General features: G+C 29.9%; 1 protein-coding gene across 3 annotated transcripts in view; it reads right to left on the reverse strand.

Annotated features, from left to right (window-relative positions):
• LOC107436315 (protocadherin Fat 3) overlaps positions 1 to 19406 on the reverse strand; it is a 212766-nt gene that overhangs the window by 28965 nt on the left and 164395 nt on the right. For all 3 annotated transcript variants that reach the window (XM_016047974.3, XM_087161177.1, XM_087161178.1), the window contains exons 46-54: positions 17473 to 17571; positions 15363 to 15479; positions 13407 to 13583; positions 12446 to 12695; positions 10271 to 10555; positions 7555 to 7649; positions 7296 to 7436; positions 2378 to 2480; positions 1073 to 1330 (exon numbers count right to left, since the gene is read on the reverse strand). In XM_016047974.3, the coding sequence (XP_015903460.1) occupies positions 1073 to 1330; positions 2378 to 2480; positions 7296 to 7436; positions 7555 to 7649; positions 10271 to 10555; positions 12446 to 12695; positions 13407 to 13583; positions 15363 to 15479; positions 17473 to 17571 (1525 nt within the window). The remainder of the gene's footprint in view (positions 1 to 1072; positions 1331 to 2377; positions 2481 to 7295; positions 7437 to 7554; positions 7650 to 10270; positions 10556 to 12445; positions 12696 to 13406; positions 13584 to 15362; positions 15480 to 17472; positions 17572 to 19406) is intronic.

Consider the following 19406-nt stretch of genomic DNA (forward strand, 5'->3'; position numbering starts at 1 on the left):
CTGATTAAAGGATGACTTTAAACATATACATATAATTTGTAATCCTTTAACTCTTGAAATGTATTTTGTCACATAATTATCGATGGTACTGTCTATAAAAATCACAAACTCAAATGTTAAGCTTTTAAATTATCGTTTCTTCGCTATATATGTGTTTGGATACCCTTAGTTGTTAAAATAGTCAGAAAATAATTTACAGGCTGTGCTGTATTTATATTATTGTAGTATTTACTGAATTAGGTTTGAATTTAATAAATCTGCGTATTTTTTTCTGTTAATTATTTCGATATAGATCTACTCCATCTTCCGTTTTAAACATAATCTCAAACACAGAAAAAATTCTGAGAAAATTAACGCATTATATTGCAAGGAAATTTCTAGTAAAAAAACAATGCCGGTTAATAAAACCGAAATATACGTTATTTAAACCATTCCTTTGGTAATTTTGCGTTCATATGTTAATGTTTTACCAGAAGTTCTGGTTTTCATATTTATACTTCTTATTACCCCATACGTAATAAATAAAATACAGAACTGAAAAAAATTTAAACGAATAAATGGATACTATGCTCTAAGGTATCCTAAATTGTCTATTATTTCCCAAAATTTATCTTATATTTTAAAACCATATTTTATTGTTAATATTACCGAAATCCGAATAACATTTCTTTAAAAGTTTCCCAGTTTTTTAGTGCTCTCATCATTATCATATTTACCATATTATGTTAATTTTGACTATACTTTTTTTTCCTCTGTGCATATTTCAAATAAAATTTAAGCAGCATACATTTCTTGCATTTAACTTTTATTAACCTTAAAACTGCGAATTAAAATTTTGATATACAATTTGTTTTGGTAAGCATTATTTTTACTATAATAGTCTCCAATTGATTCTGTTTCTATTGCAGACAAATTTTGATTTATAAAGATGGTACTGCAAATTGACTCAGTAAATTCTGCTACCGGGAGTATGTTATACAATCATTAATAATCATGAGTGTTAGATGTAAAGTTATTCGAATTGAGCACAGCAAATTAAACATTAGTTAAAAAATAATCTTTGGTTACTTACTAAGTAACGCATATTTAAAATCTCCTTTGCCAGCATCCAATTTGAACACAGTATCGCCAGGTTGGCGACTTTCGGCTACTTCGAGTGTGTAAACAGCTTTAGAAAACTCTGGCACGGCATCATTTGTGTCTGCAACTGTAACCCATAACTTCGTCGTTGAACTAAGACTTGGCGCTCCCTGATCATATGCAATTACCGTCATATTGTAAAAAGCTTGTTTTTCGTAGTCTAATGTAGAAAGCGTCCAGACGGTTCCATCTGATCATGAAAAAAAACGTTGTTATGAATTAAAATAATTTTTATATTTTTGTAACATAATGTTGTTCTTAATAAGTTTTAATGTAATTTGGTAACCAAATTTAAGTAGTTGTTATGTAAACAATATTGAAAAAAAGAACTTTTCATTTGTGTTACCTAATATAGAAAGCTGTTTTTTGTTCTCGATAATCTTGAATATTATTCAATTATATTATTATAAGAAATCTTGTTGCAACAAACAATAACAATATTGTCTTTTTGATAAAAGTTTAGTAAATTGTAAGTTATGTAGTAATAATAAAATATCGTAAATACCTTCTATTCATAGTGTTATGCCGAAATCGTCTAAATGGTTTTATTTATAATTAAAAACAGATTTTTCATAATACTAAATTAAAGTAATTTTATTTATATTTATCTTAGTCTAAATAATATTTAGTAAAATTTTGGTAACTATGTTTAGTTTGTTTTATTTTTAATTGATCATTATTGTAAAAAGTTTGTTCTTGATAGTTTAAAGTTAAAAACGTCAAAACGGTTTCGTCTTACAAAACAAAAATATTAATGTAATGGGAATTTTTTTTTATTTATGTTGTTATTATTACATTTATAATAATATGTTATTTTTATTTATGTTTATTTCATTTAAGTTTCAATATAATGTTTTATCCAATTAAGTTGTATTAAGTTGGAAGGTGATTATTGTTCAATCTAAATTTTTTATAATCTGATATCTATTACATTTAACGTACAATCTTCCATGCATTAACGACTCCATTATTTTAAAATTATATATAGTTTTCAAAAATAATAATTGAAAATTTCACATGCTAAACTTTTTCAGTTTCTTTTAAATAACACAAGTTACGAAGATGTAAAAAGAATTCTAGACTAAAGTTATATGTACGATTTAAACAACATGCATATTTTTGACAGAACCCAAATATAAAAATGCTTCAAAAGTTGAAAATATAATAACAAAGACAACTTCGATTTTTTTTCGCTGATTCGTAAATATTATAAAGCATAAATGAAATAATAACCTACCTTTGCTATCAATGTAGAATTTGTTATTATGCCCAATACCCAATTTATAAAACACAAGACCGTTGTTACCAGAATCAGAATCGTAAGCTGCTATCTGAGTGACCTAGAATTAAAAAAAATAATGTATTCATAGCATAATTTAATGCACAAATTTCATCGTGATTTTATAAACTTTATATGATTATAATTTTTATTATCATATAATTATAATCATAAATAAAAGAACGCATAATTATAATGATTATAAAAGAGCGCATGTGGAGTTGCTTCAAATCATACGTGAGGGAACATACTGGAGCTAATGTAAAAGTGCGAGATCGATCTCTATTAACGTTCACAATTTAGTTATTGGTTTATATACATTCAATAGCATGCACTTTCTTTTAGTAAAATCAATCGCAACAATAAAAAAAAACTTATGTTTCAACTTTTACAGATGCTTTTGCAAATTGTATAAATTATATAAATAATATACCATGGTGAATATTGTAATTAGTAAATGTAATAAAAATAAATAGCATTTGATCAGAAGATTTTACTATATTAATAGATTACTACCAATCTCTAAAATCAGCTTTTTATGTTTATGAAAAAATATATTTCAGAAATTTTAGATTATTCACCTAACATTTTTAATAAACTTTTCAATGCAAATAACAGTAACTATTATAAAAGTAAATTTCCAATAAGTTAAGTTAAATTTTAATTTCGTTATTCAGTTCAAAGCAAGAAAAATAATAATAAAAAACAAAAATATAAAATAAGATATTTGCTTAAAACACTTCCTTCTTTAAACATTTCATGCATTGTGATTTTTCATATGTATGCCTGTTATGCGTTTAACAGTGAAACAAATATTGATATAAATTTTGTTATTAGAAATATAAGGAATATTATTTAGTTAGAATACTTAGAATACTTTTTTTAATATTTCATGAGTCACATTTTTTAAATATAAGTATACGTGTTTAACTACAAGATAAATTAAATTCTGATAAACACACTTTTCTTAAAATATTTGGAATTTAATTTATATAAATAAAAAACTTTATAAGATGCAAACATGAAGTTTCAAAAAATTTTTCAATGATTTAAATTGAATTTGAGATTTATATTAAAAGTTTAATTTAATCATTCTCTTTCTAAAAAAGAACACCAATAGAAAAAAAGAGAGCATTTTGAAAATGCTCGATCTAGTAAAAAATTTCCTTTGTTAAACTTTTCAATAGAAATATATTAACATTTTTTTTTCTTTAACAAAGAATTCAATTTCAATTTATTTTGAAGAAGAAAAAAAAACGGATTAATAATTTGATTTTTGTGATAAAAAGCATGGAAAACAAACGGCTTGAAAATCTTTTGTAATTCAATGCTTTTAAGAAAAATAAAAGGCAAATTCTATCATTCTGTTCAATTTTTAAAGCATTTTTTTAAAAATAAAGAAAGTCTAAGAATATCAGCACTTTCCTAAACGAAATTACTCTTTAAATTCCAATAAAGAAAGAAATGGAAAGAAAAATTAGTATTAGAAATGTAAATTGCACTTCTATGTAAGGAACAAATGTAATAAAATAATACATTTGCTGAAAATTAATTAGTAGAAATTACTTTGTTTTCATTGAAAGATAATTAGAGAAATTAAAGCTATTCAGAGGTTACAAAAACAATTTATCTGATCTGTTAATGAATACATATATAAATATGCAGTAGCCTCAAGCGTTTTTAATTAATTCATTTACCTTTTTTATCAATGTATAGAAAACAAAGCTTTAAGCATTTATTCATTGCATAAATATTTTAACAAAAGAAAACCTTTAAAAATGATTTTGTTAATTGTAACAAAATCAATTTGTACATTGTAAAATATTTCCGGGTTTAAAGTACCGGCAATCCCGTAAAATTCATTTTTTCCGTTAAATCGATTTTTGCCGTAAAATAGTGTACTGTAATTTTTACTGTATTATTTATTCAAACAGAGGTATTCAGTGATTTTGCGGTAATTGTTACTGTAAAAACTACGGTATATAATTTTTTTTGTTCCATAACATGCTCCGGTAAATATGGATTTTACGGTAAAAAGTATCGTTATCCTGAGTGCCGGTATTTTTACCGTAATTTGATTCGGAACTTTTTACAGTGTGACTGACTTCATTACATGAATTATAAAAATAACTAAGTTGAAATGGGTTCGAATCCCTGCGATGACACGTTGATAGTAATTCCGCACCCGGATCACACTGACCACAGTTCTGACTTAATATATCCTCAGAGGTAGACGGTTCATGTTTTAGAGTCCCTTACCGTCAGGCTAACTGTGGGAGGTTTTCGTGGTTTTCTTCTCTATTAAACGCGGGTTAGTTCCATCAAAAAGTCATCAACGAAGACAAATTTCTGCCAATACTTGATCCAGGAGTTCTCTTGTATTCTGGATCAGATTCAAAATTACAAGGCTACGGAGTTGAACATTAGTAGTCGTAAACCCAAAATTTGGTCGACAGTTCAACGGTTATAAAATAAAATCGCATTAATTACAACTGTGGTGGCTCCAGATGTAGAGCATTTGCCTTCCAATGAGGTGAACCGGGTTCGAATCTCAGCAATCGATACGAGCTCCGCATCCAACTTTCTCCGACCACAGTGCTGATGTAAAATATCTTCAGGGGTCACGGATCATGGGTTAGAGCTCATTTGCCGACAAACTAGCCATGGGATGTTTTCGTGGTTTTCTTCCCCATGTAACGCAAATGCCGATTAGTTCCATTAAAAAAGTTCTCCACGAAGGCAAATTTCTCTTAATACTTGATCCTGACTCTCTGTAGATTTACAGAGAGCCAGATATTGTGAAATTCATAAAAATAAATCGAATGAACTGGGCAGCTCACATTTTCAGAAGGAATGGTGACTCAAATTTAAAGAAAATCCTATTACACAAACCCCTAACGAACAGGAAAAGAGGTAGACCCAGGCTGAGATGGCTGGATTTAGTTGAGACTGATTTCCTTAATCTAAAGGAGAAAAACTGGCGAACAAGTGTCAAAAATAGAGAGAAGTGGATTCGAATTCAAAGGAATTCACTGGTCCCCCCTGGGCTGTCTAGCCAGATATGATGATGACTAGATCCAGGAGTACCTTTGTCTTCTGGATATTGGGTTTAATATTACAATTCTATGGAGGTAAAGTTAGTAGTCGTAAACCCAAAACAGAGTCGGCTGTTCAACAACGGTTATAAATTTGCATTAATAATAATGAAATTTCTCTATAATTAGAAATTTGCTCATAATTCCATGGCGTTCAGGCACAAAACGTTATAAAATTTCACGGAATTAATTTTAAATTTAAAGATTATGTATTGGTATTCATAACTTTTGAAAAGCATCCTTGCGGAAGTATTTAATTAAAACGACTTCCAAACACATAAAGTGATGCATATTATTTTCTTCCATAAAGTATTTTAATGCATTAATGACATTTTAATCAATTAGTCAAGTGAAGTTACTAGTCAGCGATATTCATAAATGCCATTTTTTTTTATTAATATTTCCTTGTACAAGGCGCCTTTTAAAGTGCCGCAATTTCTCCCTTTACAATGCTAATAGCGCTACTGCAATTAAGAGCCGCAAACATAAAAATATGTACACTCAAAAATTTAAAATTGCAACAAATTAGTTTTTAATGTTTAAAAGTCATCATTTATTCCATTTATATGTAAGAGAGCGATGTTTAGATTAAATGTCCTTTAAAATTTAAATTAAAATTAGTTGAGAGTTTATAAGGAATTTTGCTTTCAAATAGCTTTATTTATACATTGAATACATAATTTACGGTAACTAAACCACACTACAGATGCACTAATTTAAACTTTCAAACACACAGCCTGTACGTTGAAACGTAACACTGTGAAACTAAAATGTGTTGTTGCATTAATGCAAATACTTGATGGTGTCTCATTCAAGTTAGGGGTTTTCATATCTGAAATTAGTTTTCCTTCTAAAGTTACAGATTTTCTTAAAGTAACTACTTTTCGTCAAATGTACAAGTTTATAAAAGTTATATACAACAGGTGGTTGTGCAAATGGTGGTGTGAAACAGCAATACGTCCATTAGCGTGTCTTAAAAAGCCACTATATTAAAGAATATGCAACAAGATACTGCATTAAATCTGCTGAATTGTCAACAGCGATTGTTTTGATTAAACTAAAGTAAAGACAGCAATGCAAACACCATCTATTTAAAAAAAAAGAAGTTTATAGCATTTTTAGTTACATTGGATCAGTAGGCAGGCGCACTATGAGCTTATGCTGTGAAGGTATTTTATAAAAACGGCAGAAATTACGTTATCATTCTTAAGGAGATGCGGCAACAACTAATAAGGAAGTAGAAAACTTGTCTAGAACAAATGGAGGGATGATGAACATCTAAGATATTTTTTTCGGTAAATAAATACTTTTTTAGTTTTTTTTTTTTTTTTTTCAGTTTAAAGCCTAAATATTTTTAACATTTAGTGTGTATTTGTTTGTATTTAAGTTTCTTCTCGCTCCCGTGAAAATGACGGGGTGAGCTTTCGCCCGATATTTCTCGCTCCCGTGATATTGACGGGTTGGAGTGTTCAGTAGTAACGCGCCATTAAGAATAAAACTAATTCATTTCTTTTGCCCGGAAAACATTTTATTTTTCATTTTACACACCAGATGGCAGTACCAGGATATTTTTAATGTAATTGTAGATAGTTAGTTTATTTTAAACTAGATCAAATACGTGTATTTGGCAAAATAGACACTTTTATGACCATTTTCTTGAAAATTAACCGATCGTTAAGGGGTTAAAGTACTTAAACAAATCCCATTCACGTGTGGTAATGCTTGTAAAATCATCCGATTCGGTGTCGCGCTTTGAAAAACAAGAATGCACAAATAATTACTTTTTGCCCAGGATCCAGATTTTCTTGAACTTGAGCCAAATAAGGATCGGTGTAAAATCTTGGTGGCTCATCATTCACATCGATTACTTCAATAACAACATCGGCAGTCGAGTTAAGTTGAGGCTCACCAAAATCAGTTGCCTAAAATTAAAATTTTTTGTGACATCATAGTCATTAATATTATTTAATTAATTAGTCTTTTAAATGATTATTTAAATATTTTTTTAAAAATATTCTTATAAATAGAAAATTCACTTACAAGAACTTGATATTTAAATGAGCTCTTCGATTCTCTGTCGATTATTCCATGAGCAAACAGTTCCCCTGTTTTGCTATCAACAGTAAATGGAAACTCTAGAAAAGATTAACACTCAATCAATAAGTGTCTTATGAAAGTTAAGTAAATAGTATAATAATAGGTATAGGAAAAACGAGTACTGACGCAGAATGTGGTACCAGCCTTAAAATGTATTTTTAAAATGTCAAATAACTAAATCAAAATAGCTGATAATTTTTAGATGTTTTTTTAAATATTCTTAAAAATACTATGATATTTTACGAAAACAAAAGATCAGCATTTTTGTTTGCATATAATTTTATCAAGTACACCATCTTGTTCCGGAATGGGAGCAAGTACTTAAAAAAAACGAATGAAATTAATGGTAATGGTAAGCAAAAAATTAAGCACCATATTTATGAAGTCTTAATTGTAAGGCTCTTAAAATATCATACGACCTTATAAAACTGCACGAGTACGACATTACCTATGTGTGTTGTTGTTTTGTATGTCCCTTGAGCAAGCCAAACACGCTAGGCATTGGCCTTTGTGAATTAAGTCGGGGATTTGCGCATCTCGTTTGACAAGAGAGCACCCTAAGGGTAAAATTACAACTTAGCTCAGAATTCTCCGGATAGATGGCAGCACCACTCATTCGTGAGTTCATTTCTACAATTTTAACATAGTCCGAAAGAAAGGAAATTTTCTCCAAGTCCCTGTACCCATGGTACTGTTCAGCGACGCGACTGATCACAGGGCTTTCGATACCACAAATTTTACAAGTACGCAGCATATCACTTGTAGTCGGTGGGTCTTAGTAGATTCGAAAATTTAACTCCGATCCCTCCGGGCTGAAGTGCGATTCTCTAATGTTTTGTAATGATTCTCTAGCGTACTAACATCTCGCTGAGCATGTATTAATCACATTTGTACTGTTAACAAACATGAAAAAAATCAATCGAAATTACAAAGCAGAAATAATAAATTACTTAATGAAAACTATTTGCATCGACGATTTAAAAATCCAGACTAATATTAATTCCCTAATTGAGCAGTCACAAATCGGTCAAGTTCTATTCATTTCCGCTCGATGATAACGCCTGATTGACACCAAAAAATTATAAACTTCATAGTAGAAAAAAAAAATCCATAAAAATGGTATAACATAGTCTAAATTCAAGGAAATTGAAGAAACATAATACGTAGACTTAAATATTATTTTCAATGTGTAAATTTCAAAATTAAATTAATTCTATTAATTTCTTAAAAGCAGATAGAAATTTTACCTTTTATTCATACAAAGAAAAAAAATATTTTAATAAAGATTTCAACGTTGACAAATGACGTTTTTCAGTTGCATCTCCTTTTGTCACCCCATCATACTCTCAACCAAAATACATTAAGCGTAGTAATTAGGGGAACAGTTTTTCCCTCGTTTCACTGAGTCTTTTCTTTCATTAACAGCGAGTTAATACGGAGACAATTTTTTTAGAAATTCTTAAGTTATTTTTTTTTCTACAATTCATAAGTGGTTTTATGAAACTATTTTTTCCCTGTCAAAAATATAATTTTTCATCAACTTTTTATGATTTTGTTTTTTAAAAAAAATCTGTTGGATGACTGAGCAGTTGGAGTTTTTAAAGCATATATTCTATCGTAATCTTTTTCTTAATTAAATTGATTCATGTAGTTGTGTTTCACTATGTGTAAAGAAACTGAAACTGTTTGACGTAGTATAAGCGCAAAACAAAATTTAATTATAATTACGTTGTTTTCAAAATTGGTAAGAGTAATATTTCTTAACTATCGTGCGGCACACAATAAAAATTGTTTCAGTCATTTATTTGGCATTTCAATAAGTAGTTTAGATGCTATTCAGAACAGGTGTCCATACATTGGCCATCCAAAAAATGACCGATGATTTTAAAAAGTAATAAAATAATTAATGATGGTTAATATATAAATGCAGAAAGCTGCTTCTTGTTTAAGAAACATGCTATTTTTAACGCACTTTTAAAATAAGTTATAAAATTTAACAACAGAGAGCGCTTCTTTTGGTAAAACTGTAAAACATTTTTTTTTTCCTTTTTAAAACTGAAATACTTTCATCAAGTGTCTGTTACTTTCATCTTCAAACCGCACCACATTTTTATTGTTGTGGTTATTTTAAATAACATTTTCATAGTTTTACTCAGTTATCAATAGATAGAGATCAATGCCACCTGTTGACAAACTTCGTTACTAATTTTTATTCGTGGTCAAAAGAAATTACATACTAATGTAAGCAGAACACAGTTCGCTTCATATTGTAAAACTATAGACCAAAGTCTTTTTACCCCCTTTACGAAATTGAAACCTTGATTTTAAAGAACATTGTCTTATTGCTTTTCTCAGCTATCACAGCCATCTGTTGACAAAATTTGAAACTAATATGAAATCTTGGTTAAAAGAAATTATCTAACATTCAAAAAATGAATGCGACAAACTGTAGATTTTTGCTATTCTTAAACGAATCTTGTTCTGTTTTTATTCAATAGATTTTTCGAATCGGCAATCATTTTAGGGCAATCGGCAGTAAACAAAGCTGGTTCCCACGACTCTGGCAACCACCAATGGTACAAATTAATCTTCAAAAGAGAACCCAAAAATTTTAAAAACCTAACTCATTTATTTCAAAGAAAAAAGAAACATAGCTTACTTTGTTCAAATGTTGTTGTAATCAATGAATATTCGATCATTCCATTCGATCCGGTGTCTTCATCGATTGCCTTCAAAATTCCAAGCGATTTCTTGTTGTGGCTGTAGTTTCCTTCCTTGACTTTAAAGCTGAATTCAGGTCGTGAAAATGTTGGTTTGTGATCGTTAACGTCCACAACAGTTATGTTGACAACAGTTGAAGCTGCAAGACCTTTACCATCTGCTGCAGAAACGTTCAGCAGATAAACTGTACCAGGTTTCAATGTGCTCACAACATATATCTCTCCTAGAAGATAAAGTAATATTCTTTAAAACTGTGGATTAGTTAATATTACAGGGAGATGGTGCATTTTATTGATTTTTCATTGAACTAAAATAATTATTTGATATTTTAACAAATTATTTTTTTTGAAAGGCATAAGGACTGTTCCTCGTATTTCGTGTTGACAGCGATATAAAAGTGCAATCAGTGACTTAAACTCTAGATGAAACTGCAGGAAGTTGATATGAGTTTACCCAATACAATGTAGATAATTTAACTAAATTAATTATCCAGATACTCGTATAATATCACCAGTAACACTATAATTATCAGGAATTTCACTTCACAATCCAACTACTAGTAGAAAAGGTTTTGTGACACAAATTGCAGAAGCAAGTCAAATTAATCGTTTTTATTTAATCTAAGAATTAAATTATATTTAAGAGAACACATTTTACGATTTTTAAACTATGCCAATAATTATGAATAAGTTTTTGACCAGGTATGACTATGGATGATTATATTGTTTTGAAAAAACTTAAATGCAAAATTTCAAATGAAAAAATATTGGGTAAAATTATGTTTGAGTTAACGAGTTTATGACGTATACAAAATATCGTCATCTGCAGCCGACGTATACAAAATATCGTCATCTGCAGCCGACGTATACAAAATATCGGCATTTGCACTTACCGTTTCGTCGGAATTATGAGTGGAAAAATATGAAGCAGAGTTAATTTAAAGTGCGAAATAAATTGGAAAAGGAAAAAAGGAAGGAGGAGACACAAGAAATGATCTTGATGGTCAATGAGACCACACCAGATGTGTTGAAAGTAGCGGGTTCCCAAATTGGAGAATTCAAAATAATCAATAATAATCATAAAACAATTAATAATATCCGAGTAAATAAACGTGAGTAGAAATAAGCGAAAAATTGTATACAACGAGTAGCATAATAATAAAAAATGAGCAATCAGTAATTGAAGTGAAAAACGTAAAAATATATGGACGATAATAAAAACAAATAAGGCTATTTAACAACCATATCAATACCTCTGGGAGTACTGGATTGGAGATCGATCGTTCTCTAATTCAGGTCCAAATCACGATCTGTGGATGGATGTATGAATGCGGCCGCCCTATAAACGGGTGCGACGTATGGTGTGGCAGAAGTCGAATTCTTGGCCATAGATGGCACCACTGGAAAACAAGAACAATCGCACCCCCTCTGCCTAAACAGGCATACGGCCACACAACAACCATATAAAAAATCGATACGATACGTGAAATTAATTGGCCGATAGCGTAAACAGAGATGACTTGTGGGTCCTAACATAGGGATTTTTTCCCACATCGGCTATCTGTAGCTTCAAGGAAAGGGTTGCTCCCCTGGCCAATAAAAAAATTAAGGAATTGGAGTTGAAATTAAGGATAGTAGACGATATTGGAATAAATCTTGGACAGACAATAATTGGAAACTAAAAACACAATAACAGTAATGAGTCTGATATTTTCATCCTGTAGATCGATCTCAAAAATATTGTTGAAATCACCTGCGATATTATGAGCTTCTTTAAAGAACTTTATGTTTAATTTTGCAATGTGATTATTAATGTCTTCGATATTCGGTTCTTTTCTTATGATGTTGTTGCTTAAGGCCTTTGGTGCGCCAATCATCAGTCTGATTAAGTTTACTTCTGCAATAGAGGGTTTCTTTTTAAGTGTGTCAGTAAGAGTAGTAAAAACCGGGGATGAATATGTTAAATATGTTTGATGGAAAATCTTGCTTTTTATACACTTTCTGAAGCTGATCTTCTCAAATGCTAACTATAATGTTTTTGATTTCAACTGGAAAGATGAAAGTTATTAAAGAAACACAAATTTATAGATTGGTAGCAATTGAAGAATACTGACCAGTTGCTCTATCTATCCTTACATCGCCCTTATCTCCAGCAGTAATAATGTATTCTACTTTTGAATTAGGTCCTTTAGCATCGGCATCTAGAGCTGACACTTCCGCAATTTTCGATCCTGGTCTAGCTGTTTCAGGGAGCATTACCCTTAAAGGTCCGTGCTGGAATACAGGTGCATTGTCATTTTCATCAGCAACGTTGATTGTTAAGTACGTAGAGGAACTGAGATTACCCATATCTGTCGCAGTAACCTGAAATACATAGATTACATAGAAATACATAGATTAACTTAGCTTAAAACATCAAAAAATTTAACAAAAAAATTTTAATATATATATTTTTTTCAATTTTATAGCAACTTTAAAATATTAAAAGAAATTTAGAAACATTTTAATGCAAAATTATTGACAAACTTTGCAAAATCTTTAAAAACTTAATATTTTCAACTAATTTTTTTTAAATATTACATAAAACTTAACAAATTTTGTAAATTAAAAAAAAAAACAATTCAAAAAATATAGTTTTTTTTGCGAATTAAGTAAAATTTAAAAATTATAGTTTTTAAATTTTACTTAATTCGCATTGTAATTAAAAGTAAATTTTGTTTAATAAATGATTTTTAAAGTTCATAAATTTTTTTAACATATTTTATAAAGTATTCATCTGACATATTTAACAATGTAAAGTTTTCAACGGAGTCTGTAAAATTTGCAGCACATTTATTCCATTTTTAAAATTTTTTTATACAATTTTTAACAAAGCTTTCACAATTTCTGCAAATATTTTAACATTGTAGAGCTTTTAAACAAATCTTGTAAAGTTTTTAATGACATTTTTAATAAAATCTCTTTTTTAAAAATATAGTCGAACAGAACGTTGCTTGTTTTAAATATAACTCATTATCTAAGGCGCGCAAGGAAGCCCGGGAAAATTGTATATTTGTATTTATTTGTATATCTTACCTGCAAATCGTATCTCTCTTTTCTTTCTCTATCCAGCGTAAGAATGGGATCTGGCGAACTAAAAATAACTTCTCCACTCTCAAGTATTTTGAATAATTCACTTCCGGCACCACTCAAAGAGTATCGCACTACGGAGTTGTTACCGCTATCATTGTCAACAGCAGAGATAGGAGGATCCTGCAACAATAAAATAAAACATACACACCTTATTATATGTTTCTTGAAGAAAATATTTCAAAATATAAAAATATTTCCTAGGGATGAGTTTATAGACTTTTAAATTATTGACAGGAATTCGTTATGCAATAATTTAAGGGATTTTTATAGATTTTTTGTAAAAGGTCCATTTTTGAGAAGTTGCGAAACTTATAATTTTAAGACCCCAATTAACTGCTCATAATTTTGCGAACCGAACCCGGAAGACAAATGAAATCCTGGATCTAGTATTAAATAAAACTGGACTTGACATTTTGCTGAAATTTACTCACATTTGCGTAACATAAAGATATCATAATCAGTTTGAAAAACAAAGGAATTCATAAAACACTTACGGCTGAGAGTAATGTACGTCGACACTGTGGTCTGTGCTTCTTAGCAGTGCATGAATTTATCTGCCATTGCTGGGATTTGAATCTGGGTCACTTCATCGGAAGATGAGCTTCCTATATCCTGAATTAACCCGGCTCTAAAGCGATGCTTAAGGATTGCCTCTATGAAACTTAAGCGTGCATTATAGTAGTTCTACAAATGCACTTTTAAAACTAAAATCAAAGTTTTAATTCGTTCCATCCAAAAAGGGTATCTGAATATAAAACAGATTACTGGATAAGAAACGCTTTCACTCATTCTCTTCTTGCTTGGCACAAACTTCGCCTACAAGTATGTCGTTTTTTTAATTACGCGATTTTTTTAAGTTCCGAAACATTGACGGGACTTTTTTTAAATCTTTTATTAAAAATGGAAAGCACTAATCGGACACCAGTAAATGACGTCATCGTTTGTAAATCGTAGAATTTGTCAAGTCAGAAACCAATCAGATTCAACTTACAAGCGTGACGTCACTTTCATGCATCCAATTAAATCTGATTAAATTTACATGGCTAGGCATAATCACTTCTTTTCGTTTCGATTTGCAAGTACTAAATTGCAGACTGCTAAAAACCGATTGACAAAATTTTTTTCTATGTAAATGAAATTGACTATTTTAGACTACTTAGGTTTCAATTGTTGTCTGCTAGTGTCTGTTAAATAATTTGAGTTCATTAATGAGCCCTTTACAGCTTATTTGATCATGAAAACGGATTCTTTTCAATAGTTTCCCATTTGAAAAAAAAAAAACTCTTCACAAAATTTTTATAAAATAAAGGAGCTGTTAACGATCTGCGATAATAGGACAGACGATTCTGTGAATAATAGGACAGACGATTCATTTAGAAGTAATGTTAAATGACAAAATGTTTTTCTTTTTTTAACTGAAGGCAGCGAACAACTCTCAAATTTCGTCTCGGAAGATGCCAAAAATGTTGCTCATTTAACTTTACCCGGTAGGCATTTGTGAATCTAAGTGACGGAGGCGAGCAATGTTACTCATGTCACACTGTCACAAATTCCAGCTCATAGAGTGGACCACATTCCCACACCAGAAGACAATACATAGAGAGAAACATTCATGCCTTGAGTGGGATTCGAACCCGCAACCATTGAATTTTCAGTCAGACATGCCGACCTCATGTCTGGCTGAAAAATAACTTTTTTAATGAAAATATTTTTTTCATTGTTTTTCTTTTTATTCAATCCAGAAAATTTCTTACAGAGATCAATTTTTTATCTCCACAACATTAAAAACTGGACAGGATTTTGTTACATCAACAGAGTTGAATGGAAACGTCACGATATTCAAAAGTGTTAGTTATAAACTGAATCTTAAGATAATAGGAAAAAAATTAAATGGCTTACCACTGTAACTGGAGTGCCAGAAGCTGCATTTTCGTTTATGGATCCAGTATACGTATGTTGGAAAGTCGGCACCTCATCATTCACATCCAGTACTTCAACAGTAACTTCACACACAGTCTGTTAACAACAAATACATATGAAATCGACAAATGAAATAAAAATCCCAACGTAGCATTTTCACTTTCATTCTGATGGTATAGAAAGGTTAACTAAATAACCATTAAAAATTAGTAGAGATATCAATATGCCTAGCTTGTTTCCTTAAAGATTTTAAAGAAGGCATGCAAATTACTTAACAAAGAAATTCTCAATTCTTAGCTTTACTGTAAACCTTGTTTTTTCCTTTCTTTCACTCTGGTGTTGCACAGGCTCTCAAATGCAACATTTTGTTTGCATTGAAAACAGAATGATCAGGCCGATTGTTATTTTAAAAATGTTAAAGAAAGCATATAAAAGTCTGTGCAAATAAAGCTTGTTTCGAGATGGTCCAAAAATATAAAAAATGAAACTTGAGAAGGTGAATTTATTCTCGTTTTGACAACGCTTTCTACTCTTAATTTGCGAATGATGAATCATTTTCAATTTTAGAAGGTTTTTCTAGCCTTGGTTTTTAAATGCAGACTCAGTCACGGCTTAAAAGGGTAACTTATACAAGCTTAATGCAAGCATAATCCTCTAAAAACCTTGTTGTGCCTTGTTATAAACGATGTCGTGTAGCATTAAAATCAATTTTACCCTGATATCTGGAAATGATATATGATTCTATAAAACAGTTAAAGAAAATAGAATTTTCTATAAAATAGTGAACGAATACTATATAAATAATTTAGATAGATAAGGTTTTCTCAAAATATTTCCCTAGTATTTTATTTTATTTTCAAACTATGCAATAAAAATTAAGCATATGGAACCACATATAACTGAAAGTTTAATATCTAAATCTAGAATATAAAAAAATTGTTAAAATTATAATGCGTTTAAAGTAGTTAAAACCAGCCATGAAATTGTAATCGTTGTCCCTCGGGTATTCTTAATAAAAACAAATAGAAACTACTGACATCACATTTTAATTTGATTCGAAAACTAAAGTGATTAGGATCGCTTGAAATTTAATAATTATAGTGACTAGACTTGACAATGATTCGTCGGGTAAAGCATAACGTTACGAATCATTGTATTTACTTTTTAATACTCATTTAATGCACTGTAATGTAGTTATTATACTTGAGGGAATTTACAAAAAAACTTACATAGTTGCATTCTCATCATTTAAATGAATTTGTACCGTAAAATGATGATTGAATGAGGTATTCATTGATAAAAAGTCTGATTGGCATTTATTCAAAACAAACTGTGAAATAAATTTATTTCTAAACGTTAACGTTAACGTGTATTTTAAGACTATTCAGATAATAGGTGAAGAACAGTGATTGCTACACTTCATAGGAATAGGAACATTCATTATTGCGTTGGCAAAATTGCTGAACGTTACTGCTAAACGTTAACTTGTATTTTAAGGCTATTCAGATAATAGGTGAAGAACCGTGATGGCTACACTGCATAGGAATTGGAACATTCATTATTGCGTTGGCAAAATTGCTGAACGTTACTGCTAAACGTTAACTTGTATTTTAAGGCTATTCAGATAATAGGTGAAGAACTGTGATGGCTACACTTCATAGGAATAGGAACATTCATTATTGCGTTGGCAAAATTGCTGAACGTTACTGCTAAACGTTAACTTGTATTTTAAGGCTATTCAGATAATAGGTGAAGAACCGTGATTGCTACACTTCATAGGAATAGGAACATTCATTATTGCGTTGGCAAAATTGCTGAACGTTATTGCTAAACGTTAACTTGTATTTTAAGTCTATTCAGATAATAGGTGAAGAACTGTGATGGCTACACTGCATAGGAATAGAAATATTCATTATTGCGTTGGCAAAATTGTTGAACAACTAATGTTTTTAAAATGAAGATAGTCGCGTAAATCTGAAACTGACATTATTAGTCACTTCCAATGCCTTCTATCATTCCTGATTTTAATTCTACTTAAAGTATTTTTGCGTAACGAAATCTGCAAAGAGCCAAGATATCCAATACTCACAACTTTTGTAGAAGGTTTCTTTTCTTCAAGCATTACAGTGAATGTGTGTTGACTCCTCTTTTCTCTATCCAATCCAACTTTGGTGAATATTTTACCTTCCTGAAAAATTATTTTGATAAAAATATAAATTACATTGAAAATAAAAGAGACTTTTCATTAAGAATTTTTTGTTTATTAAAATTTCGTTTTTGGTCGAAGGTAAAAAAGAGATTGGTGAACCAATGAAGGGTTAAACAAAGCTGTAATCCGTGCTCTTATTCAGTTAATTCTCTGACAAAGTCATAGATTGAAAGAGATTGGTGAACCAATGAAGTTAAAAAGGAGATTGGTGAACCAATGAAGGGTTAAACAAAGCTGTAATTCGTGCTCTTATTCAGTTAATTCTCTGACAAAGTCATAGATTGAAAGAGATTGGTGAACCAATGAAGTTAAAAAGGAGATTGGTGAACCAATGAAGGGTTAAACAAAGCTGTAATTCGTGCTCTTATTCAGTTAATTCTCTGACAAAGTCATAGATTGAAAGAGATTGGTGAACCAATGAAGGGTTAAACAAAGCTGTAATTCGTGCTCTTATTTAGTTAATTCTCTGACAAAGTCATAGATTGAAAGAGATTGGTGAACCAATGAAGTTAAAAAGGAGATTGGTGAATCAATGAAGGGTTAAACAAAGCTGTAATTCGTGCTCTTATTCAGTTAATTCTCTGACAAAGTCATAGATTGAAAGAGATTGGTGAACCAATGAAGGTAAAAAAGAGATTGGTGAACCAATGAAGGGTTGAACAAAGCTGTAATACGTGCTCTTATGCAGCTAATTCTCTGAAATAGTCATAGATTGAAAGAGATTGGTGAACCAATGAAGTTAAAAAGGAGATTGGTGAATCAATGAAGGGTTAAACAAAGCTGTAATACGTGCTCTTATGCAGTTAATTCTCTGACATAGTCATAGATTGAAGTTTCATATGATCTTAGTTTTTCTCTGATATTTTATTGCATTGTAAAAAAATTCCGGATTAAATTAGGTAAAAAGATACAGACACTCAGTTTGCCTGTTCCTTTTCCGTAAAATCCGTTTTCAACAATAAGTCTTATAGAACAAAATGTCTGATATACCATAATCTTTACTATATTCTTTACTGCAACATCACTGAATTACGGTATTTAAATTAATGTAAAAATTAAGGTATAAAATTTTACGATAAAATGGATTTTACAGATTCTGCACCAAGGGTGTCATTACTTTTTACCAGAATTCTTTACTATGTGCCCTAACGTTTGTACGACTTTGGATATTCTTAATCACAACTATCAAACTATAAGGTAAACAAATTAAAATTAACTATGTGTATAAGGTATTCATTACCGATAAAAAAATAACTACGATTTTTTTTACTATAATTTTAAATAAAAGTGCTATTATTTATTTCCAAAAAAATTCTTTCAATTTTTAAAATTCATTTTGATTATTATGTAAGTTATTCGAGTAAAACAAAATATACTATAAATTTTATATTTTTGACGTGATAATAATAAAATGAAATACTGATTTTTATGTTTTAACACCAATTTTTATTAATTGAATTTTAATTTTAAGTGAATTGGAGCAGTTGAGAAAACAAACAAAAACCTTATAGCAATTCCATTAAGGCTTCGAAGTTTTGGTGAAAACATCATTAAAGCAAAAAAGAAAATTAGTTTCTATAATAAGAAAATTTTTTTTCCAGTGAAAGTCAAATTTATTTTTAAGTGATAATGCATTATTCATGCAGTTTGAGTAAAGAAAAAGAAAACTGAGAACTTTTTTTTTAACTATAAAAGTTTAGTTCAAGCTATTTAATGAGCATTTGGTGTTAAAACGTTAGAAAAAATTAAAACTAAATTTAAAAAAAGCCTTTGAATCGAATACTTAAATTTTTGTTCCATTCACTCATTTAAAA

Source organism: Parasteatoda tepidariorum, chromosome 4 (assembly GCF_982258835.1).
Source record: "Parasteatoda tepidariorum strain Cologne lab strain chromosome 4, Ptep-v5.0, whole genome shotgun sequence".
In the NCBI taxonomy this organism is placed as follows: Eukaryota; Metazoa; Arthropoda; class Arachnida; order Araneae; family Theridiidae; genus Parasteatoda; species Parasteatoda tepidariorum.